The sequence below is a fragment of the Chamaea fasciata genome, unplaced genomic scaffold, assembly GCF_029207755.1.
Source record: "Chamaea fasciata isolate MVZ Bird 193981 ecotype frontalis unplaced genomic scaffold, bChaFas1.0.hap1 SCAF_9, whole genome shotgun sequence".
Lineage (NCBI taxonomy): Eukaryota > Metazoa > Chordata > Aves > Passeriformes > Sylviidae > Chamaea > Chamaea fasciata.
In genome coordinates, this window is record NW_027094094.1 from 19,530,030 (window position 1) to 19,548,728 (window position 18,699).

An 18,699-nucleotide genomic window follows, 5' to 3' on the forward strand; every position below is an offset into this window, starting at 1 on the left:
GCAGGACATCTCTACCCAGTGCAATCACCTTTCCCTTCATCAAGCACAATCTCCAAGGGGAAAACAGAACTCCAATATTTTACTTTCCTCTTTAGATAGAGAAGAACAGCTCTAAAATACCTTCACGACAAACTGTCCTACCAGGAAGAATAAGACAGGCAAATCTGACATAACCCATGTTCTGCAAGATTGAGAGCATGCAGAGAGAAAGCAAGTTCTTCACTAAGAATGGATCCTCACCAGGACAACAGTAAGAGGTGTCTCACAAACCAAGCATGTAAACTGCTCAGTCTTTGCTAAAGCCTCTTTCTCAGGGAGCAGTTGCTTCTGAAGGTATTCAAGAGCAGGTGCTGAAAGCAGTCACAGGTGTCAGCCCACCCTCACTGTAATGAATTATTCTTTGCTCTGAGCTAATCCAAAATCTGAGAGTCAAGATATCCTGCACTGAAACAGCTAACAGTGGAAGGGTTCAAAGATCAAATGTAAACATATAAAACATAAACACAGTGTATCCCAGACCATATGTTTCATTGTAACCTGGATCCTACCTTGCTGCTGGGCACCAGTGCTGTTGAAATAGATTCAATGGTTAATCTCCATTCTGTGCTGGAGCTGCCATCCAGCAGCCTTTCCACCAAATACACACTTCATCTTGGTGCTACTGTACTTAACTCCCTTCTCTGGCACAACTCTTCCATCTATGGGAGAAAAGAAGGGCCTGGGCTTCTCCCTAATACCCTTTCCTCCACTGAGCCCAGCTGATAACAGAGTCCACCTTTTCTCCCTGGTAAGCCAAGACAGGTGGTGCCACAATCCTCTCCTACTGCCTCGATGAAGAGCTGATCCCTTTAATCTTTTTACACACTTGGTCTTTTCCCTCCTCCTTTTCACCACACACTGCCCCTCCACCCTGTGCTTGGTGATTCTCTATGCTGCTCTGATGCTTGTGGAGGTCCTCTACTTGTCACACAAAGAATATGATGTTTGGCTTGGGGAAGCAGTACAAGACTTGGCTGCTGACTGTTGCAGGTTTCAGTGGATAAAAGATATGTCCAACTGTGCTGAGCAGGAGGCCATCTCCAGCACATGGTTCTTATTATCTTCTCTGGGAGCCAGTGGGGAAAAGTCAAGACCTAGTTTAGGTCCTGGTTTTTCAGCCTGAGGTTTTTCATGCAGTCATTAAAATTAACATTACTCCAGACCACTCTGATTCCTGAGCAGGACAGACACAGTACCCATATGAGGTAACTGGTACCTGTGGCAAGTGGCTCTGCAGCCTGGCTAGTTGGCTCAAGTTTTTCCTTCCCATGCTGTATGGAGAAGATGGTGGGGTCTGTTTCTGTTGTCAGAGGTATTGCACCGTGTAGGACCCAGATCAGATGGCAAACCACACACCTGCTCTGAGCTGAAAGCACTTTGTAGAATGGTACCTAACAACTGACACAACCACAGGAAAAACCTTAAAATCTACAGAAAAAAGAGATGGCCAACAGCAAATAACTAACTGAGCAAGCTGGCAGCAGATTGCTCTGGGAGATGTCTCCTGTCTGACAAATGCCACCTGCCTTCCTGGTGCAGGTAAATCAGTTCAGCCTCTCACGTTCAGCTTCTTCCCCACGGGGCCAGGACTTTGAACACAGCCGGTGTTCTACAGACCTTACCCAGGACTTCTCTCTCACAAGTCCTCAGTACCTCCCCAGATATATCTTGTTGATACTGCAACCCCAAGCATGTGATTTTGAGCAGGATCCCACTTATTCTGGAGACCTGTTAGACAAATAACTTTGTCGTTGGATACTTCCCAATCTGCAGATTTAGCAAGTGCACATTCTCCTCCATCATCCAGATCATTAATGGAAGTGCTGAGCAAAACCAGACCCACAACAGATGTCCCTGAATTTCACTCAACAGACCCCTTCCTTTTCAGCGGTGAACTGTGGATAACTCACTCGGTATAATTATCCAGTGGGTTTTGTACCTACCCAAATCCCATCTAGATCATCCTTAAAAGCCATTTGATTGGCAGCCAAAGCTCTCTGTCACCATGCTCTTACCCTGTCAGAGAGGAAAACCGGATTATTTTGACCAGATTCTGTTCTTGATGTGCCCACAGCTCCTGCTCATCTCCACTGCTTACACATAGGGAGTACACATAGGGAGATTATTTGATCCATTTTTTTCTTGTTTGGTCAGCTGGGGTTTTTTGGTGGTTTGGGTTTTTGTTCGTTTGTTTTGGTTTGTTTGTTTGGGATTTTTGTTTTGTTTTGTTTTGTGGGTTTTTTGTTGTTGTTGTGGGTTTGCTGTTTTGATTTATTGTTTTGGGTTTTTTTCTTGTTTTGGTGGAGTTCACTGTTTGTTTTGTGGTTTCTTTTCTTTGCGGTTTTTTTGTTTGTTTGCTTGGTTTTTTTGGTTTTTTTGGTTTTTTTTTTTTTTTTTTTTTTTTTTTAAGGGGGGTTTAACTGTGAGCAGTTCCTGGCTTTTGGCCCCCAGCCATTTTGAAGAGGGGAAAATTCTGCGAGAATTGTCACAGGTAACAATGACTAATTCTAGGATTGCTTTGTGTGAGGTTCGCCACACCGAGAGGGTCTGAAAAAAAAAAAATCCGTTTATTTAAATACTCTCTTCCTTGCACTTTTCGTATTCAAGGCCAGAGTTTAGCCCCCATCACCAGCACGGCCTGTGCTCTCCGCTCCCCCGCAGCTGTGTCTGAAGGCCAGCACGGAGCGCAGCGCCCTTGGGCGTCCTCGGCAGCTGCCGTCGGCTCTCCCTCTCAGCCGAGAGCAGCACGGCTCCGTCCCCGCCTCCTGTCCTGCTCACACCGCGAGGATGTTCCGGCTCCTCTTGCCTGGTGCGTGCTGCAATAGAGCCCCGAAGCGCGGGGTGGGTGCGCGCCTCCGAGGCGCTGCTGTGCGTGTTAAAGCTGGGCTCAGATGGGTCCACGGCCGTGAGAGGCGGCTCTAATTTCCGTCCCAGTCGCCGTTCAGGGCCCGGCGCCGTCGGGCCTGCGGGTCAGGCCCGACCCGGCCGGCAGCGCCCTCAGCGCGGGCGGCGGCGCCACCTAGCGGCGGGATGCAGGAGTGCCGCGCTCCCGCCCGCGGGGCCGATACAGCCTCAGGGAAAAACCTCCCCACCGCCGTGACGGCCTCAGGCCTAATGATGAGATGGGAGATTGAGATTAAATATGAGAAAAAATTTCTTCACTGTTAGGGTGGTCAGGCACTGGAATAGGTTGCACTGGAATAGGTTGCCCAGGACTGTGGTGGAATCGCCACCCCAGAGGTGCTGAAGAGGCATCAGGATCTGGTGCTGGGTGATGTGGTTTAATGGTTACAGTGGTAGTGTTGGGTGGATGGTCACTTGATGTTCTTAAAGGTCTCTTCCAACCCCGATGATTCTATAATTCTGTGTGTTGGCACAGATGCCCGACACAGCTGAGGGAGCATGCCCGGGGCAGCTGTAGACAGATAGGAGAGGTGGCAGTTGCTTCACCAGGACCACAGCTGTTAGAAAAAGTGCCCCAAATAGCACCATGCAGGAGAGAGACCACGCCATTACTCCCATATGTTCACCACTCCCTCTCTAAAGAGACTTTCTAAATGTGGAAGCCAGTTTATTCCTATTCCCCAACACTTCAGCTGACTGCTCCTGACTTTCCCACAGGTGGGGAAGGTGCTGTTACATCACTACCCAACACGCTGCCAAGTCTAAAGCAGGAGCCCTTGTCAGGGAAGGCTGGACAGGGCACAGGCTGCTGCCATCTCCCGGCATTGAAAGTGCAGCCACAGCTCTGTGGTAACTTTCCAGTCCACTGCCTTGAAAGGCCAAATCTCATTCACCAGGCAGGAGCCAACACCCACCCAGAGGGCTCAGACCCTCGGAGTCAGGCCCTGAGGCACATCTTGGCTTTATGAAGCACAGTGACATGCTCATTTCATATGGTAAAACAGCAGCCTGATCTTTTTATCATCTCTCTCTCACTTCTAGCTCCCTGGGGGTGAGCAGAGGAGCTCAGGCAGCACAACCAGCTGATGACTGCAGAAGGGGTAAGCACAGAGGGTCAGCCTGCTGGACAGGTTGCTTATCCTCAGGTGACACAGTATTGAGATAGAGAAAGCAGCACTCTTCTCACAGTTCTGTACAAAGATCAAGAATGAAAAAGGCATCAAAGAAAACAATCAATCAAACAATCCATACATGACAGTATTTATTACATCACCCAGTGGCAGATGCACCCAGAGATGAGTTGACTCTGGGACCCTTTGGCCCCAGCCCATGAGACTGGCCATGGGCTGGGATCATTGGCAGTGCCTGACATACTCTACAGGACAGAGCTGGACCCTGCTCGACTTCTAGGGTTTGAGGCTGTAGCTACTCAAGTTAAATAGATTGTTTAATATTGTACAAGAGGCACACCACAGGTAACAGTCATTAAAGTTCATGGGATTCAGTTCCTTGCATCACAGAGGAGAAGGGAGAGCCCAGGCAGATCCCCTCCCTACATAACCTTAAAAAACAGCAGGAATTTTCCATTTCAGTGCTGTTTCCACCAGTAATCTATTAGAGCTTCCCTGCAGAATAGCGGCAGGTTTGGGCTCTGTTCTTCCCCAAAACTGGGGATCACGGAGAGGGCAGTGCTGCTTCGAGAGGAATTTCCCTACCTTTTTTCCAAGGAGAGCCTTGGTGTATGCAGGATTATATCAGTCCCCAGGAAGGAAGTGAGGCACAAGGCAAACCCAAGTGATGCAAAGAAGACAGAAAAAAAGAACCACAACCCCAAGGTTTCCAGCCCCCAGCCTCTTCCCCTTTCTCCTGTTAACAGCCTGCCACAACCTGCACCTCACTCTGGCATGCCACCCACTGCAAGGCAGACACACCAAAGGCCAATGAGCAAGTTACTCTGAAGGCTGTTACCCACAGTGATCTCTTCCTAAACCCCATCACACCCATCCCATCAGGCACTCGGGCTCCAGACAGAAGCAGAAAGTTTCCCCTTTCCCTCTCCCTCTCTCTCCACTTCCATCCCAATCTCTTCTTCCATCCCTTGGTTTTAATTCCACTTTGATTTCTGGGTGCTACTCAGGTAAGTTTTCAGGAAGAAGTTGGAGAAGAGGGCCAATAAAGTGGTATACAAGACCGATGAAAGGAGAAGGACTGGCCACGTAATTTGGCAGAGCTTATCATCTTTCCAGAAGAAGATAAAGATGTTCATTATTACAAATCCTGTCATCTGCACCATCTGTGCAGTGGTGAGTAGCATGGCGAGGGAGCGGGGTACTCGGATGCCCATGGCTGTCACAGTGTAGTAGAAGTACGTGAAACAATGGATAACGAGGTTCAAGGCTGCGTTCCACCCCATACCAACTGCCATATCCTTATAGCCCCACCAGGCTATAATCATTGTGAAAAAGTGGTGGTACCAGTGGACAAAGATGAGCTTCTTTTTCCGGAGAACAATGAACAGAGTGTCACCTGGGGTTGGGGGAGAGGTATATCATAAGTCAAGTGAAAGCACAGCACTTGCACCAGTTGTCACATGAAACAGACCAAGCAAGCTTCAATGCTGAAGCCATTATTTGGTTTGATCCCACCAAAACCTAGGTTCCCATTGAAATAATCTGTATTGAAAGACTGTTTAGGCACCCTACCGTCTGGCATGTTCCTAGTATACGAACCTCTTGCCCCAAGCTTGCTTTCCCAGATCTACCTGGTCTGCATTTCCAAACTGGCTCTTCTTTACTTCTTTTTATGAAAACTGTGTGGAAAGCCCAGCCCTCCCTGCCTGTCTGCTGCCCCCTCGCCATGGTCATTCTAGTGCAGAATTACCTAGTCCAGGTACTGACCTGGGGATCAAACTAGAACAGTAACATCAGGCTGCAACCCTGTGGAGAGCAAGTGTATGATTTGAGTTGAGCAATAGGGAGCAAGAAAATGAGTGACACATGCAAAGCTAAGCAACCCTTTTCTCCAAGCAACATTTGGACAGAGACCTGTAAAGAAAATCTGCTTGTAATAGCAAAGTAGTTACAAAAACACAGGATAAGAAGTTTCAGACTCACCCAATTCGACAAGTTTGCTCAGTGCAAATAGATACATCCAAAGCTTGGAAACAGGATGGACGTGGACAGATTTACTACACACTGATTGCTTAAATCCCTTGGTAAGGAGGAGGAAGGCCATCTGCTTCCAGATCCTACAGGCTGCAATGAAACTGCAAGAAAACCAGAGGAGAGCTGAACACTGTGCCCAGGGCCTCAACATAGCCTCTGACAGCTCTGCACCCATGGATATTCAGTTGACTCCATCGTGATGCTCGGGGCAACCTCAGAGATATTTAAGCAAACTTTTGCCTTCTTAGACTCCCCACCAAGTTTTAGCCAGGATTCAAAACCTATTCCTGCAAGACAAAGCAGCATCAAAGAGTGCTCCCTCATTACACGCCCTGCTTCCACTGCTTGAAGAGGCACTTGAGAAAAAGCTGCCCCACCTGATGAGAAATGGAGGACAATTTTCCTGATGTCCCACCTTTTGACATGGGCCCACAGGACAGGCCCAGGGAGCACTTATAACTTCCTGTGGCAGGCAACTCCTATATCTTATGAGAAGAAATACCACATTTTCCTTGTTATCAACCTAAATGTTTCATTCACACAAGCTTGTCTCTGAACAGACCATGAACAGCTATCCCCTAACCTCCCCTCTCCCACAACCTGTGATTTTACAGACCACTGCCATACCCTGCCCCAACAGACAACAACCGGTGCCCCTTGACCTTGTCAAAGTCAATCGGAGTTTCAGGGCCAGTAGTCTAGTTTTTTCTCTGTCCCACCAAACAGACAAAAGAAGTTGTGGAGATGAGGGTAATTTTCTAAAATTAACATCTGCTTGTTTAAATACAGAGCACAGCACAAAACCTTTTGATGGCCACTGCAGGAAACTTTTACCATAAGACTGGGAAATTTGAGAACACATTTAAGATTAATCTTTTGTACTTCTGTGAGCGTAGCAGAATTTTCCCCACCTCCTACACAACGGGATTAGAGAAATGGGGGAGGGAGGGGTGTGTAGGGTAGGGGAAGAGAAAGAAATCTAAATTTTAAAGAGAAATACACCTCAAATCAAACTTGCAATTGGCAAGTACCCTTTGAATGAGGGAAGATGTCTGCTCTTGCAGGCTTCATGTTCAAATCTACCCACTAATGATTTTCAAGCACTCTCCCCAGCAATCCTTTTGCAACTCATTTGCCTTGCTGGAGTATTTCTGGTGAGAAATAAATTACTTGTATTAGCAGGTCACTAAGAGGAAAAATTTAATTTATTTCCCTAGAGATGTAGTGGATAACCAGAACTTTCCATCAGTCCAGCTCTGAGGGAAGATCTACAGCTGTCTGCAGATTTAGCCAAGGCTCTTACCTGAACAAAGTCAGGTTGAAGGACCATAGGGTCATTGGTGCACGTAGATTGAAGGGCCTCCGTTCCTTCATAAAATGCTGGATTCCAAAGACCAGGATGAAATAAATAACAGAGAAAATAATAGACTTTTGCCTGCAAGTAGAGAAGAGGGAACAGTCAGGAAAAGACTCAAGCTGACCTATTTTTAGCCAGACTTCTGTAGCCCCAGCAAAGTACTGTCACTAAGAAACAAAAGATCTCCCATCCTCGTGTTAAGGTTCGGTTTGGTCACAAGAAAGCCTGCCCTAACAGTAAGCAAACAAGAACCCTGGGACTGCACAAAAGAAAGCGAACTGCTACATCATGGAGATTTCCACAAGACCTTGATGGGATGAAGCAGGTTCTGGCAGCCTTTGAGCAGGATCCAAAGCAAACACATCAATGCATCTTATCCCTTTACGCATGAGACTCTACAGGCAGAGGATGTCTGTACAGGATGTCTACAAAGGCCAGTTTCATGTTATCTAGAGCCTCAAGTGCCTTGTGTTACATCCCACACATTCCAAGGCTTTAGTGCAGCACGGCAGGGTTGAGTGCCCTATTTGCCAGTGCAAGGGCTGCAGTGGGTGCTCTTTGCCCTCTTGCCACATCACCATCTCCCTGCAGGCTGCAGCACCACCTGGACCACTGTTTGCTCTGCCACATGTACTGCTGCATCTCATCCTCCACAGCCTCAGGTGTGCAACTAGAGACCCCCCCCCCCCGAGCTTCTCCTCCTCGGAACTGAACATCCTCACACCTGTTCTGCTAAAAGCAGCAGAACCTGATAGGGCTACCAAGGGTTCGGAATGCACTAGGTCAGCAACCTCCTTTCCTCTCCCTCTCCTCTCACCAATTCTCCTCCATCCATTTCCTGGCTCCCAGGTGATTGAAGTTCTTCTCGAAGTCATACTCCCCCAGCGGCTGTAGGTCCGACGGGTCAATGTTCACTTCCATATCCAGCATCCCCGGGAGCGACCCGAAACGAGCCACTGGCGCACGCTTCGCGGGTAGATATAGTCCCGGGAATGCGCTCCGCCCCAATCTCACCCCGCGGCAGGGGCGGGACCGGCAGCCGCCCGGTCCGACGGAGAACCGGAGGTCCTCCCACTCCTTTCGCTGGGCAAGGAGAGGGAGGCTCCGGTCACCTAGTGAGGCTGAGCCTGAGGTCCTCCCATTCCCCATCCAACCCAGCTCCTCCCTCAGCAGATGGGCAAGGAGATTATAACACTGTCACCAGCAGCAGGCAGAAATTCCTTTACCCTGACTGCGGTTAGCTGTTGCTCCTTCATCATAGACTGAAGCATTTCACCGCTGCTGGACACTAGACGGGTTCTGAGTAATCTCCCACTTCAGTTCCTGCAGCTGAAAATGGCTTCAGTACAAAGTCCCCTGAATACAGCATATCTCATTTCTCCCTCTGGTCACTTCACTCATCTTGGTGTCCCTCCCAAGTGTCATGTCTTTACACATGTGCAACAGCTGCACCCCACAAAGCTCACAGACTTGGGAGGGGTTTGCCTCATGCAGGCATCACTGCACCTTCACACAAGTCATCTGCTTAACTGCTGCCTCTTCAAACAGGTGAAGATTTGCCTGGGTGGGATATTTCATAGGACTGTAGAATGCTTTCGGTTGAAAGGAACTCTAAAGATCATCTAGTTCAACCCCTCTGTCGTGGGGAGGGACATCTTTCACCACACCAAGCTGCCCAAAGCCTTATCCAGCCAGGTCTTGAACTCCTCTAGGGATTAGGCATCCACAATTTTCTCTGTATTTGACAATGCAGTAGTTGGAGAAAATCAGGAAATAATGTGACATGCAGGAATTAAAATCCCTTGGTGATTTTTGCACCACCCCTGACTTACATGCCCCATTTTGCAGAGCACTTGCATGTATCTGTGGAAAGTACAGCTTACACATAGCAGCAGCAGTGGTTTTACCATACCCCACACAGGGAAAACACCCTGTACATAGCATGAGCTTCCACTGTGCCTTGCACAGCTCTCACCTTAGTGTTTCCAGCTCCAAGGAGGTCCTTCCCCTTCCAGAGGACTGTAGGTCAGGGATTCTGCAGTCTCCATTCCTAGGTCACTTGTCTTCCATCTTTCATCGCCTGCTTTGGGCAGTAGCATCATCAGGCATAATATTCAGGTACATGCTGAAGGAAACGTTCATCTGTTGCAAGGGCTTCTGCACACCACAAGACCAGGTGCAGCCGCCAATAAAGCCAAGGGCAAGAGCAGAGAAGAGGCAGCACTGTAACACAAATTTTTGCACTTCTAATGGATATGAGTCAATGTTCAGCCTCATTACTCAGCAGCAAAGCCACATTGGGAACCTTATAAATTTATCCCTCACCAATCTCTTGACAATGGTTTCACAGTTGCTGACTTCTTTGCCTGCATATTGTCTATGGATTCACTGTTCTTAGACTGAGTACAGTTGTTAGTTGTTTGAGGCACTACAAGTACAAAACACCTGCTTGTTTCACCTATGCTTTAGCAACTGTTAAACAAGGCCTCCTTTACATAAGACACCACACGAGAAGAGGAAAAATCTTTTAACCTGTTGAGAGATGCAAGGATGAGTGGGATTAGCTGAGTAGAAAACGTCCCAATATTGACATAATTTCTTGTTCCTAATCTAGTTCTAGGTTCAGTAAAGTTTTCATTTTGAAATGGTTTCATGCCGCATGAACAAGAACAATGCCTCTCCTGGGGCAGGTCTGTCCATCCATCTCTTAGGTGGCGGCATCTGCAGTTGCAGGAGCAGCTCATGACTGCAGCAATATGGTACCATCTGAGCGGGCAGCTGGCAGCTCTCCCCAAGTGTCTCCTTGGCAGATGGGAACAAGAACAACACATGTAAAGAACAGAAGCAGATAGAAGAGATGAGGTTCTTTGCATCCTCTGAGACACATTTCTTGCTTAATAAGGCAGGCTTTGTCGCAGACTGAAAGCTCACCTGCACAATCCAGATGCAGTTGTGACATTCTCGTTATCCTCTTTTCTTCCCGCTGTCAAATACCTCTCTGCACTCCTGGATCTGGGTGGATTAGCATGCATAGAACTGCCAAATCCAGTGTCTGGCCACTGGCACTGCTCAGAAACACTGTTGGACTCAGAATGCTTTAGAAGCTGACATGCAATATAGACATGAGAGGGACTTGTAAATAAACAGATGAACTTATTTTCACACATCACAGTGAATTCCACAGAGCTCAGCTGCTGCAGATGAGGAAGTGGAGCCCCAGCAACACTCCACACAGAGCAGGAACATCAGGACTGCAGTCCCGAATTAATGGGAGGGGATCACTTCATTCTCACATTGAGTGAGAAGGAGACAAATACCCTATGGAACAGAAGCGTCCATGTCTTTATTTTGAGCCCAAAATGGTTAGGTAGGACCTCAAAGAGAAAGGACAATTTTGTGAAGACTATGAAATAACATTGTGGATCCTTATGGTGAGCTGGGTCCCATTAGACTGCTTCTACAGCATTTCTGAAATAATTCTTTGAGGTAGCCCTAAATAGATGAAATTCTCACTTAAAGCTTAAATTGCTATTTTCAACAAGAGTTTCAGTTTTCTGGTAAAGATTCACTTTTTCATCAATACACATGGAGAGAGAACTTATGGTGACTGAGCATCACCTACATGCTTATTTGCCCTGTGGTCAAGAGTACAAGAAAATTGATTTTTGCACAATTATCACATTTGGTGTCCTAAGTCTTAAAATAAATTTCCTGTAACAGCACAGTGAACAAGAAATAGACTACTTTGGTGGTAGATAGCACATTCACCTTCTGTCAAGACTTGAGAGCATGAAGATATTTGTGAAAGACTCCAGGCACCATTCAGAATAAGTAACAACATGCCAAATCCTGGTACCATCCAAAGTGAAGGAAGTGGTTTCTACAAAGACAGAGTGGTAGTCTCTTTTTTAAGAATACTACAAATTGAGAAAACCAGAACTTCGGGAAAGAGAAAGGACAGCAAGCATTTACAGCTCCCTAGCCTCACAGATCAACCACTTCCATAGCAAGTGACACGAAAAAGACAACACGAAAAAGAGAAGTCTAGGACTTAAACATGGTGGGTACATGGCAGGAGTCAAGAGAGCAGCTGCCATAAGTAGAACAGGGCAAAACACTATGACTGTGTGGGCCAGAGGCAATGTGGCCACCAAAGTCTTCAACTGCCTGTTGGCTAGCTGACTGACACTGTACTGCCACCAACTACCTGCCTGATCTCCACAGGTGGGGACAGGGAAACAAGAAGGCAGAGTTGTTGGTTTAAAAATGAAAAAAAAAAAATAGTTCCAGGTATAATATGCCAATTCAGATTGTCCCTAAATATGAGACCCCTGACAGTCTGCAGGGAAGAGTACGTACAGAGTCAGCCTCACTCAAGCTGGGCCATGCTGGTCTGAGTTACACTGCCACCCCCACCAGTGCAGAGGACAGAGTTTTTTTGCCCAGGAGACAAGGCTATTGCACATAACCGCCACCAAATCAGCTTGTTGTACTGCCTGTGATCATTACTTGTGATTTACACATCAGAACAGTGAAAGCCACGGAGGGATCTCCTTGCACAAGCACTGCAAGCTTTCATCAAAGCTTAGGATAATGACCTGATTCCATAATGACCCTCCTGACTGCAGAGAATATGACTTCATATATGGGCCCTCCCAGGGCAACATTTTCACCAGACTGAGCACACTATGAAAACAAAGAACAATCTTTGTGTTCTTGATCAAACTATCTTTTAAATACTTTGACAACAAAAAAAGTGGCATGGCAGGTAAGGCATGATTTTACACATATCATGGTTTTAATTAGGTTTAATAGGTAAGAAGAAATGGTAAGGATAAGGAAACAAACCTTCTCTCCTGACTGATTCCCTAATTTTGGAAAGAAGCCTAGTTTTAACGCATATTGCAGCAAAGAGCTTGACAGAAAGTGCTGGAGGAGTCACTCTGGGCTATTAGGCTTACACTCAGTTAACACAAAACTTATGCCCACACGAGTGGTGAAACAGTGAAACAAATTGCCCAGAGAGATGGTAGACGTTCTGTCTTTCAAAACATTCAAGGCTGAATGGGGCACTCAACAAGAGGACTTAGTTAAAGATGTACCTACTCATTTCAGGGGAGCTGGGACTGGATGATGTTTGGCTCTCTTCCAAACCAAACCATTCTATGACAACCCCCAGATACAAAAGTTGATGCAAAATGAGATATTATTTACATTTTCTGGCACTTCATATGCGGGTAGCTCTGAAGAGCTTTTGTTTAGAAAAGGCAACAGCAAGTAATGCAACACAATAAATAGCATAGCTATTTAAAAACCAAAGCCTCAAACACACGAGCACACACATTTTTGCATAGATTGAGGATTTATAACAACCAGTCTGCAGAAGATTATTAATAGCTGGCTTGGGTAAAACCCAGGCAGTGGGCATCATTTGTTCCAAGGAGAGGCAAGAGTTGCAGTGCAAGTGTTAGAGGCAAAGAGGTTCAGTCAGGAGGTAGGCAGGAGACGCTGACTCAGAGAGGACTAAGACCTGTGCAGATTTACCAATTTGCCTTCACTGCCTTGCTTTGACAAGTTTAGCTATAACCCTTTCTCCCAGCCACCATGGTAAATGTGCATTTCTTTTGGAGATGTAAACGAATACAGGGATAAACACCAGCAATCAGAGCTGCAGGAAAAGCTGTGAGAGACCCCATCCCAGTGCTGGGTAATGGTGAACATGCCTGGACCTGAGGCTCAATGCTTCACAGGTCTGCTAGCACAGGGCACCCTCTGGCACCAGCCACCATGGCCTGTGACACCAAGGTCTCTCAGATCTTTGCCCATTAGTGGGGAGCAAACATTGCAGGAGTGCAGGGAGGCATCACCTCCTCAACAGACACCAAAAGCAAGAGCAGGCAGGAGGTTTGCTGTGCTTCTTCCTGACTCTCTGGAGGTGTTAGCTGTCCTCCCCTGGAGAAACATGTCCTCAGGCCTAGGGAGAAGAGAAGATCCCCTGCTGTTTGCAGGCAGTCCGTCTGTCTTCCTGCTTCCTCTGTCTCACATGAGCTTCATTGCCTTGCAAGAGTCACCCAAGCAGGTTGGTACAAATAGTTTGGGGTTTAACAACCACACAGTACCAGAGGAAACAATCCTTCCTTGCAGCTCCCAGCATGATGTTTGACTAGAGGTCATTAAGAGACACTTCTCAGCAGTAGCATCTCTTCTTTGTACCCTGGCAAGATACAGCCATAATCGGCAGCCCTTGTATCTGTATCAGACCTTCACTGTAGAGGGTTTGGGAATGATCCTTCTTAAGGATGTGTGTGATGACCAAGAAATTTGGGCATTTGAGAACAATTTTGCATAGAGCAACACCAAGTATTGTCCCTTCATGTACACATACATCCAGTGTGTTCCCCATAAGGCATCTTTAAAAGTATGTATCTGCCTTCCCTCTGCCATGCAAGACAGTGTTTTCCAAGCATGAAAAAAACCCAAAGCAGATGCACTGAATGGGAATATGAGACCTCTCAGAAGGGACCACTAGGAGTCCTTACTAGTGGCCAAGTTATTTCTTGCTCTCTGACCTAGTTGCTCTTACCACTTTGAAAGATCTTTGAATAAAAAATAACAAAGGGACTAGGAGTTAAAAATCCTAAGGGTTAAACAAAATGGTGATGACATCAGGAGCTATTAACCCAAAAATGTCAAAATCTGCAATGACCCTTCACGAGAATGCTATCAACTCTAAGCTAAGGGTTGCAAATCTGATGTAAAACATCCATGTTGCAAATCACCTCTAAGGAGCTCTTTTGTCGATACCCTATAATTTAAAAACCCTTTTGTTCTCTAAAGCCTTTAAGAGGCCCACTGGTGTTTGGAAACATTGACTAAAACAAATACATTGAGTGGGCAGCTGGGCTTTTGCCTGGAGTTGCTATGTCTTCACACTTTGTTCAGAAAACAATAGTTGGATACACATACAGAATCCAGAAAACCTGAGATTAACATAGAATCTGCTAATTTAATTCATCAGTGTCTGTTTTCACAGTTGAAAATTTAGAGGCAGAGATTAAATTAACTAACAAGTTCTTGAACCAACACATGTACAAAAATCCCATTGAAGGACTTCTGATTAAGATCAAGGCTGTCCTTTGAACAACCCAATCATCTATGCCTTTATCACAGAAATCTCAAAGCTCAGGCTGAGTTTAAGAACACCTATAGGCATTCATGCACATACCTATTTGTGTTTTTGAAATTGTCCATTAGAGAGTGACTTTGTACAAACATTCAGTGTTTCTCAACCAGAGCTGGTTCTATGCCTTAAATAAGAGTAAAACAAACCACAGCACAATAACATTATTGCGTTGACAAAATTGCCAATGTGAGCTGTTGCCTACACTTGTCATGCTGTGTAAGAGTTCTCCGCCCTGCATTCTCCAAAATACAAAGCACCTTCTGCTTTGCAATTTTTGCTAAGCAAAATTGCCCCAGCATCATTCACAGCCAGACTTTGCAAATGTTTATGTTGGTCTTCAAGCCTTTGTTCGGAATTTGGGTTTTTTCAACCTATTTGTAACAAAACTTACGGTAATGCAACTTCCCTGATCAGACCCAACCTCTTCTTACAGTATAGGTGCTCACTCCTTTTGCTACTGGGCAGTCCTGACAAAAGGTGGAGGGGATGTAATCCAAACACCCAACTGTGAAAGCAGTCTCCAGGCTGCCCAAAAGGTCTGTGCTTGTTTCTTCAGCTCCTCCCCACTTTGTAACCCAAACTACAGGCAGGGTTTTTAACATCAGCTTTTACCAGTTTTGTCTTTTATTCTTGCCAAGGTACTCAGCTTCTTACCTGTTTAGTTTTAATGAAAATTAACCATTCAACCCTCCTTCCCAATTAGTCTAGCTTTTAAAAAACTGTTCTTAATAGCAGTCCCTGTAGATCTCTGGTGGATTCAGAGCATAGCCTTTAATATTACCCTGCCTAGAGCCCAAAATCCAGCATTACCACTGCCTGAACTGATAGATGACCTTACCCAAAGATTTGCAGGAAGGGCACTGAAGTTCAACTCCATCCAGAGCATCTGTTGAACTCTATTGGCATTATAACACAGGGTTTACCATTTGCAGAATGTATGTTGTTTCTTTTTCTTGTTTTTTCCCCAGCAAGATACACGGGCTGATCTGTGTTGCTTTCAAGAATGCTTTTGATATTATTTCTCTGTTTATTGACGTACTTTTCTAAAAGCAAACATTAGTTATGTGGGGCTACTGTTGCCCTTGTGAAGCTTACCATTCTGTTTTCAATAACTCCTCCAACCTTCCTTGTTACCTTGGATTTCTCAAAATCAACTTCCTTTGAACTACAGATGATGCATATCACTATAACCACGCTTATCTCTTCACAATCAAGCAGGATCCCTTTGGTTTTCCAGGATTGCCAATATCAGAAGAAAACTCAACTCTGCAAAACTCTTTACTAAAATAGCTGAGTTTTACATCAGCACATGGTTTGATCTTGGAAGAACTTACCTTATAGGAACTCTTATAACTGAATTCAAAGGAAACAGGATAAGGTTAGTCAACAACATCACTACTGTAGCACTAGCACACTTAAATAGTAAGTCAAAAGTTTTCCTTAAAAACGTTGCTGCACAGCCATTCCTACTATGGACACCCCAGAGAGCAGATGTAAGAACCTGAAAAATAATAGGTCCCAGCTGCATCCCACCCAGAGTCTTTTATAGCAGTAGGTACAGTGGTCCTGATGGGGGTAAATGAGCCCAGGTGGAGAGGGAGAAGCATCTTAGCAGCAGTCCCTGAAAAAGAAGGAAGAGGTTGAGAGAGAAGGGAGGAGCTTTCTGTACCTGAGACATCTGTCAGTTATTTGGAGTGATTGGCTGCCCTCAACTGTCCTGAAAGGTATAGTGCCCACGTCTTGGCTGGTGTGTAATCTCTCCTTGGTATTGGCAAGGATTTGGGAAGCCCTTCCAAAAGCACAGCTTGGGAGGGACCACGGGCATTTCCGGTTTTTGAGATTATGCCTTGCCCGAGTGCCTGGGAGAAAGCTGCTTTCCATTGCACTGCCTTCAGGACTTGCTGCGCAGTTCCATTTGCCATGACACAGCCCTAAGGAGGCCCTGATGGGGACAGAGGGCCCAGCCTGCTCCAACGGTGCTCTCAATGGCAAAAGGCCACTGCTGGGGACTGGGGACTCGCAGAGCTTGGCTCGTTGCCTTCCTCTGTGGGAAATACTTGTAACCTGTAAGCATCAGAGAAAAGCATTTTCCACACTCTCAAGAGCATCAGAGAGGTGCCGGTGGCCACAGGCAGAGATGAGCCTGGGGCTGAGCCATGCACGGGCAAAGGGAAGGGGTTCCTGTCACGGAAGCGCTTTGCTTGCTGTCATTAAACGGTGGGTAAGTAAAAATGATCGTCTCTGGGCTTTCCTCTGTCAGATGGAGCGATTTCACACTCACCTGCAGAGGGAGACGGCTCCTCTTTATTAGCCGAATTCTGTTGACACGGTTGGGTGCTGCCACCTTGCTAGGCCGGAAAAACCAGATAGGGAGTTGATGTGGCCATTCGGCAGCCCGCAGCCAGTTTCTCGCATGGAGATGCTGCCAGGGGTGTGCGGGGACCCTTCCAAAGCCAACGCTGGGGCTGGAGCAGCAGTGAGTTTATGAGCTGGTTGCAAAGTCCTTCAGGGGAGCAGCCTCCGAGGCAGTGCCAGGCCCCGCTGTGTGCTCCAGCTAAGGAGAGGGGTCATAACAGGAGCCATGAGAGCGTGTGGCTTCACCCCTTCCTTCCCCAGTTCCCCACAAGGAGCTGCTCCCAGCAGAGGAGCTGCCCCCAGCCCAGGGTTTGGGCAGAGCTGCACAGCCCTCCATTGGAAAACATTCATTTGCAAACCCAGGGTGTTTCCAAGCCAGGACGGCTCCCAATCACAAGGCTGCCGTACCTCATGCAGAGAACTTTTGTGAGGAGCTGTGGGGCCGGGTGAACCTGAAAAGCTGGCTCAAGCGTGCCCCGAACACCTCCCCGCCGCACTCGGAGCCCTTTCAGGGAGATCCGCACACAGCAGCGAGACTGGAGGTATTGCTGCATCCTGCGGGTGTTGCTGGATCCTGCTCATGATCCCCCTGCCAGGAGCAAGACAGAGGGACAGAAGGCAGCTTTGCCCTGTGCACAGCTCAGCTGGAGTCGCAGCTCTTGGGTGAGGCTTCTTCAGTCTTCTGAAAAGTACTGACTCATATCCTACTTTTCCTTGAGGGGAAAAGGAAAAGGCAAAAGAAGAGCTTGCTCCCTGCTTGGTGCCTCATAAACCCCAGTTTTAATTTTTTAATTTCCCAAGTTACACCACAGCCCTGCGTGCCTCCCTCAGTACCTATGACAGGGAGGACATTTAGTAACTGCAGGCACCGTGCCCAGAGATCAGGCACCAAGCTGAAGGCAGAGCTGCATGAAGGATAAAGCTCACCTACATCCCTTCCCCCACCATGGCTTTAAAGTGTGTGACAGGCTACTCATTATTCCTAATTTAACTTAATAACTAGCTTAACGCCTTGTTATACTTTTCTTCTGTATTCAATACTGAAAGGATAACAAGGAGAAAAGTAAAGAGAGAAAGCTATGTGTTTATTAGGAAAAGATCTACGGAGGACAGAAATAAAGCTGGAAAAGCTAGAGGAGCCTTCATCTTAAATGAGTATATTCAAATACTTCTATAAAATCACCTTATAACTTACAGAATGGCTCCTTACAGTTTATAAGGCAGTACATGGCTTTTCCTAGGGAAGACTCTTTACTTCAGGGGTGCTTTTTGAATGTCCACTTCTTACTCACAGGGTCCTTGGCCAGGTTAGTGCTTTACTCCATTTGAAATAGTTGTCACTAAATTGCGGAATCATTTTTTAATAGACTACATATATCTTGACTCCCTGGATAGGCATGCCTCCTAATTCTGCAATACCTTTGGGAATGAAAGCAGCCATGAGAAGTTCAAGAAGTTAAAAGCATATCTGATAGGAACAACATGCTAATGCTGCATGTGTTTCTTGCTTGAACTTCTTTCTGAAATTGTGAATAGCAAGGAGGAAGCATAGGAAAATAGTGTCACATTTTTTTTAGCCCACACAGGCTCTTGGGTCACAAATATTTCCGTCTGCTCTTTTGCTAGCAAACAAAGCAATGAGGTCTCTGTCCTCATCAGGCTGTGGTGCTTCTGTTGGTGCACCAGTTTGCAAACAT

The 18,699-nt window shown here is 46.5% G+C and overlaps 1 protein-coding gene across 1 annotated transcript; it reads right to left on the bottom strand.

Annotated features, from left to right (window-relative positions):
- Positions 1–3,767: 3,767 nt before the first annotated feature.
- On the bottom strand, positions 3,768–8,436 carry ELOVL3 (ELOVL fatty acid elongase 3). Its single transcript, XM_066190625.1, has 4 exons — positions 8,282–8,436; positions 7,411–7,542; positions 6,057–6,208; positions 3,768–5,469 (listed from the first exon to the last, which is right to left on the bottom strand). Exons 1-4 carry the CDS (start codon positions 8,392–8,394, stop codon positions 5,048–5,050), a joined length of 819 nt encoding a protein of 272 aa, XP_066046722.1. The 5' UTR covers positions 8,395–8,436; the 3' UTR covers positions 3,768–5,047.
- Between the last annotated feature and the right edge of the window lie 10,263 nt (positions 8,437–18,699).

Bases quoted from the DNA above. Each gene is read 5' to 3' on its own strand.
- ELOVL3 (XM_066190625.1), bottom strand. From the start codon at position 8,394: ATGCTGGATATGGAAGTGAACATTGACCCGTCGGACCTACAGCCGCTG. The intron at 7,543-8,281 runs GTGAGAGGAGAG...CTCTACTTGCAG, and splicing joins AAATGGATGGAGGAGAATTG to GCAAAAGTCTATTATTTTCT. The intron at 6,209-7,410 runs GTAAGAGCCTTG...GTTTTCTTGCAG, and splicing joins TTCAACCTGACTTTGTTCAG to TTTCATTGCAGCCTGTAGGA.